This window comes from Cetorhinus maximus, unplaced genomic scaffold, assembly GCF_964194155.1.
Source record: "Cetorhinus maximus unplaced genomic scaffold, sCetMax3.hap1.1 HAP1_SCAFFOLD_818, whole genome shotgun sequence".
NCBI lineage: Eukaryota > Metazoa > Chordata > Chondrichthyes > Lamniformes > Cetorhinidae > Cetorhinus > Cetorhinus maximus.
In genome coordinates, this window is record NW_027596760.1 from 55,958 (window position 1) to 62,459 (window position 6,502).

At 48.7% G+C, this 6,502-nt stretch overlaps 1 protein-coding gene across 1 annotated transcript; it reads left to right on the forward strand.

The window, feature by feature from the left end:
- Positions 1-639: 639 nt before the first annotated feature.
- On the forward strand, positions 640-6,039 carry LOC144674809 (trypsin-like). Its single transcript, XM_078536007.1, has 4 exons — positions 640-833; positions 2,381-2,640; positions 4,956-5,092; positions 5,825-6,039. Exons 1-4 carry the CDS (start codon positions 640-642, stop codon positions 5,972-5,974), a joined length of 741 nt encoding a protein of 246 aa, XP_078392133.1. The 3' UTR covers positions 5,975-6,039.
- Positions 6,040-6,502: the final 463 nt, after the last annotated feature.

Sequence of the window (6,502 nt, forward strand, 5' to 3'; positions counted from 1 at the left end):
TTATGTGTGAGTGTGACTGTGTGTGTTTGTCTGTGTGTAAGTGTGTGTATTTGCACGTGTGTGTGACTGCGTGCATGTGTGTGTGTAGTTTGTGTTTGTGTCTTTGTGTGTATGTGTGTATTTATGTGTGTGTGTGACTGTGTGTGTGTGTGACTGTGTGTAAGTGTGAGTATTTGTGCGTATGTGATTGCGTGCCTGTGCGTAAGTGTGTGTGTGTGTGTGTGTCACTGTCTGTGTCTGGGTGTGTGTGCGTGACTGTGTGTGTGCGTGACTGTGTGTGTGTGTGACTGTGTGTGTGTGTGACTGTGTGTGTGTGTGTGACTGTGGGTGTGTGGGTGACTGTGGGTGTGTGTGTGACTGTGGGTGTGTGCGTATTTGTGTGCCTGTGCGTATTTGTGTGACTGTGCGTATTTGTGTGTATGTGCATATTTGTGTGACTGTGTGTATTTGTGTGACTGTGTACATGTGTGTGTGTGTAGATATGTGTAAGTATGTGTGTGATTTTGTAAGTGTGTGTATTTGTGTGTGTGTGATTGTGTGTAAGCGTGTGTGTGTGTGTGACTGCGTAAGTGTGTGTGTGTTTGTGTGTGATTGTGTGTAAGTGTGTGTGTGTGACTGTGGGTGCGTGGGTGCAATCAGATGATGAACCTCACTCTCTGTATTTTTCTTTACTCAGCTGCTGCTCCTGCGAATGTGAAGATCATTAACGGCCAGAATTGTTATCCTCACTCTATGCCCTGGCAGGTTTTTCTGACCTATAATGGGAATCGCTGGTGTGGGGGCTCCCTGATAAACCACCAGTGGATAGTGTCAGCTGCTCATTGTTACCAACCGTAAGTCCAGAGATGATCTCAGCAACAAGCAAACATAAAAACATACACAAACATACAAACATACACAAACATACAAATGTCCACAAACATACATACAAACATACACAAACAAACATACATAAACATACAGACACTCACAAACATACATACAAACATACATAAACATACAAACACTCATAAACCTACATACATACACATACATACAGTCACAAACATACACAAGCATCCATACATGCAAACATACACAAACATACAAATGTCCACAAATATACATACAAACATACTCAAACATGCATACAAGCATGCACAAACATACATACAAAAACACACGAATACACACAAACATACATACAAGCATACACAAACATATGAACACTCACAAACACACACAAACAAACACAAACATACAAACATAGACAAACATACATACAAACATATACAATCATACACAGATCAACACTGAATGATACAGAGACAAAAACATGAACATACAGATGTCCAAGCATACAATCTTACAGCGCACACATATAAACAATGATGGAGTAATAAGGGTTCTCTTGCAGACATTTCTCATACTTTCTGTATCACGATATGTGCACTCACCCTCCAAAAATGCTATATAGAAACTTCATCATCCCCCAAAAACCTCCAAAAAAAGGCAAAACTCCAGATGACTAATGCCCGGGTAGTGAGGGGGCAGTTTGACACTGGCCTCCTCTACATTCTTTTCTTATTCTTGTTGGCAAGAAGGACCCAAAATTAATGATTAAAACAGGGGTCAAAGTGAAAGGAAGGAGCAAGCCAAAGAGGAGCAGCAGATACAAAACACGGGCTTCAGCCTCAGCTGGAGGATTGTGTCCAGCTCTGGGCACCACACTTTAGGAAGGATGTGAAGGCATTAGAGAGAGAGCAGTAAGGATTCATGAGAATGGATCCAGGGATGAGGAACATCAGTTAATGTGGAGAGAGTGGAGGAGCTGGGACTGTTCTCCTTGGGGAATATGTATGTTTGTATGTATGTTTGTGTATGTTTGTATGTTTGTGTATGTTTGTATGTTTGTGTATGTTTGTATGTATGTCTCTCCTTGGAGAAGAGAAGGTGGAGAGGAGATTTGATAGAGGGGTTCAAAATCACGAGGGGTCTGGACTGGGTAGAGAGGGAGAAACCGTTCCCATTGGGGGGAAGGATCGAGAACCAGAGGGGCACAGATTTAAGGGGATTAGTAAAAGAAGCAACGGAGACATGAGGAGAAACTTTTTCACCCTGCGAGTGGCTAGGATCTGGAATGCACTGCCCGAGAGTTTGAGGGAGGCAGGTTCAATCGAGGCTTTCGAAAGGGAATCAGGTTGTTATCCAAAGGGGAAACATTTGCAGGGTTACGGGGAAAGGACAGGGGTGATGGGTTTAGGTGAGTTGCTCTTTCAGAGAGCAGACAGGGACACGACGGGCTGAATGGCCTCCAGCTGCGCGATAACCATTCGACGACTTCCGGGAAACAGGAAGTGGGGAAATGACAGTGTTGAGCACTTCTCCTCTGATTGCCCAGGGCCAGCATCCTCGTGGCGCATCTGGGCGAACACAACCTCTCTCACCCCGAGGGGACGGAGCAGCGAATCCAAGTGGCCTCGGCCATCGTGCACCCCAGGTTCGACCACATGAACTTCAACAACGACATCATGCTGCTCAAACTCGCCTGGCCCACCAAATTCGACCGGTACGTCAGGCCCATCCCTCTGCCCAGCCAGTGTGCCACAGCCGGGACTGGATGCATCACCTCTGGCTGGGGGAATCTCGTGATTAACGGAGGTAAGGAGGGCCGGGGTGGTGAGGGGTTGGTGGAGGGGGGAGCGGGAAGGCGAGTTGGGGTTGGGGGCTGTTGGTTAGAACCTGAATGAATACTGCGCTGGTTTGAGAGGATGGTGGGTGGGAGGGCAGTAGGGGGTGTTGGAATGTGTGATCAAGCAATAATACTTCACTTTCCAGGCATAACTGAAATGTAGACATCACTGCTCCCTGGAGACCTGTCCCAGCTTTGGAGACAATTGCAGAGATTTACTAGAAATGTGCCGGCTCTTTGAAGGATCTATCTAATGAGTCCCCACTCTCCCCCCTGCTCTTTCCCACATAGCCCTATAATTTCCCTCCCTTCAAGTATTTCTCCAATTCCCCCTTTTGAAAGTTCCTATTGAATCTGCTTCCACCGCCCTTTCAGGCAGCGCCTTCCAGATCACAACAACTCGCTGTGTCAAAAAAATAATTCTCCTCATCTCCCCCTCTGGTTCTTTTCCCGATTCTCTTCAATCTGTGTCCCTCTGGTTACCGACCCTCCTGCCGCTGGAAACAGTTTCTCCTTATTGACTCTATCCAAACCCCTCATGGTTTTGAACATCTCGATTCAATCTCCCCCTTAACCTTCTCTGCTCTAAGGAGAACAATCAGAGCTTCTCCAGTCTCTCCACATTCGTCCCAAAACCTGTGCTCACAGCCCCACATCCAGACCCGATTAAGCTTGATTTTAGCAATAACACCTTTGTTTTTGAATCCCTCCATGGCTTTTCCCTCCCTATCTTTGTAACCTCCTCCAGCCCCTACAACCAACCTGAACTCTGTAACCTCCTCCAGCCCCGACAACCCTATCTCTGTAACCTCCTCCTGCCCCTACAACCCCATCTCTATAACCTCCTCCAGCCCCTACAGCCCTCCCTATCTCTGTAACCTCCTCCAGCCCCTACCACACTCCCTATCTCTGTAACCTCCTCCAGCCCCTACAAACCACCCTATCTCAGTAACCTCCTCCAGCTCCTACAACCATCCCTATCTCTGTAAACTTCTCCCACGCCTACAAGCCTCCCCATCTCTTTAAACAACTCCAGCCCCTACAACCCTGCCTAGCTCTGTAACCTCCTCCAGCCCCTATCAGCCTTCCTATCTCTGTAACCTTCTCCAGCCCCTGTCAGCCTTCCTATCTCTGTAACCTCCTGCAGCCGCTACAGCTGTTGCTATCTCTGTAACCTCCTCTAGACCCTACAACCCTCCCTATCTCAGTAACCTCCTCCAGCCCTTACCACCCTCCCTATCTCTCTACCCTCCTCCAGCCCCTACATCCCTCCCTTTCTCTGTCACCTCCACCAGCTCCTACAACCCTCCCTTTCTCTGTAATTTCCTCCAACCACTACAATCCTCCGAGATCTCTGCTCTCCTCCAATTCCTGCCTCTTGAGCATCCCCCGATTCCCATCGCTCCACCATTGGCGGCCGTGCCTTCAGCTGCCTGGGGCCCGAAGCTTTGGAATTCCCTCCCTAAACCTCTCCGCCTCTCTCTCTTTCTCCTCCTTTAAAATACTCCTTAAAACGGGCCCCTTTAACTGAGCTTTGGGTCATCTGTCCCTAATATCTCCTTCTGTAGCCCGATGCCAAACTTCGCTTGTTCGTGCTCTTATGAAGCAGCTTGGGATGTTTTATAAAGTTAACAGTTCTATATAAATTCAAGTATGCTGTTGTTATTAAGGTGGTGTTAATAGCAGTCTACGCATGGGCACAATGAGTTATTCTGCTGCTGATTAAGTTGGCCTGTCCCTTTAACAGGGCAACCTCTCATTGATCTAAATGCTGAGCTCATTCAGAGTTCAACTGCCGATTGGCAAATGCCTGTCAATTTAATCCCTTCTACCTCAAGGGATGTTCCACTGCCAATTGGAGGTGTCATCTGTGGCTCAGTTCATAGCACACTCGCCTTTGAATCAGAGACTTGTGGGTTCATGTCCCACTCCCGCAAACCAAGAACTGTGATTGTACTCGACAGAGTTGCAATCTGTGACTGTTGGTAACTCAAAAGAGATTCTACTGCCCATTGCACATTGTCAGTTCTCTAGACGGCCACCAGTGTTTCATATTGAGCTCTCCTTCTCCTGGCCACGAGGTTCTTCACCACCCTGACTACAGTAACCCAACATCTCTTTGTGTCTTGGCGAGCAGACCTGGATTCAATGCCCAGTGTATGCTTTAACCAGAGCTCTGTACACAACACTCAGTAAGCAAGACTATTGATTAAGTCGCTTGCACGTGGGAGGAGGAGAGTCACGTTTGGATCGGACTGTGCTGACTCATTTCTTTTCCCTTCAGTACAATATCCCGAAGTCCTACAGTGCCTGAATCAGCCCATCCTGCCTGATGCTGATTGCCGCAAAGCTTATCCACCTTACTTCACGGACAACATGTTCTGCTCAGGATACTGGGAGGGAGGACAGAGCACATGCCAGGTAAGAGTGGCCCGACAGTGTGTGACCGAATGCATCAAACCATGAGCGATAGGAAGTGTCCAAAGCTGAGAGACAGAGGTTACCTCTAGCTGAGGGATGGGGAATGTCTGAGTTTGAGAGTGAGTAGAAGCAGGAGGAGGCTATTTGGCCCCTTTATCCCTCTGACAGTGCAGCGCTCCCTCAGTATGACCCTCTGACAGTGCAGCACTCCCTCAGTACTGACCCTTCGACAGTGCAGCGCTCCCTCAGTACTGACCCTCCGACAGTGCAGCGCTCCCTCAGTACTGACCCTTCGACAGTGCAGCGCTCCCTCAGTACTGACCCTCCGACAGTGTACAGCTCCCTCAGTACTGTTCCTCCGACAGTGCAGCACGCCCTCAGTACTGACCCTCCGATAGTGCAGCACTCCCTCAGTACTGACCCTCCGACAGTGCAGCACTCCATCAGCACTGACCCTCCGACAGTGCAGCACTCCCTCAGTTCTGACCCTCCGACAGTGCAGCGCTCCCTCAGCACTGACCCTCCGACATTGCAGTGCTCCCTCAGCACTGAGCCTTGTCCTTTGGGTCTCTGGACTGGTACTCAGACCCGCAACCTCCTGATTGTGCGGACAGAGTACCACCCAGCGAGCTCGGGTCCCACACCGGGATCCCGGGGAAGCTGCGGATGACCATCCGATTATCACTTTGTCTATCTCACTCCGAATTACACTCCATGTCTTTTTTGCTGCAGGGAGACTCAGGGGGACCTGTGGTCTGTAATGGGGAGCTACAAGGCATTACTTCCTGGGGATACGACTGTGCTATGGAGGATCATCCCAGCGTCTTTGTGAAAGTTTGTAACTACAACAACTGGATCCAAAGGGTCATGGCTGAAAACTGAGCGGAGAATCCTAACCCTGAAACTACCTGCAATGAGGGAAAGGAAAATGTTGCAAGTTCCCAATAAAGATTGATTGTCAAGTTGTGTTGCATTTGGATTCTTTTTTTGCTACATCTCTTTTGGAACGTGCAGAATCCCACATCCATCCCCTCGCTGCCTCCAGACTGTAACTATTCCAACATTCCTCTCGGCAATCTGCTTTCCTCAGAGGGATGTCAGAAATAGGAGCAGGAGGAGGCCATTCAGCCCCTCGAGCCTCCTTCCCCCATTCTATACGATCATGGCTGATACTCTACCTCGACTCCGCTTTCCCTCCTTATCGCTTAGCGCCCAAAAATCTATCCATCTCCGTCTTGAATGGATTCAGCGATGGAGCATCCACAGCTCTCTGGGGGAGAGAATTCCAAAGATTTCTCCTTCCGTAAACTTAAACACATCCAAAAATCTGCTGTCCCCGTGTCTTAACACACACAAAGTCTCGTGTTCCCAGCAACCCCTGTTGCTCACTGAACTACATTGGCTCCTGGT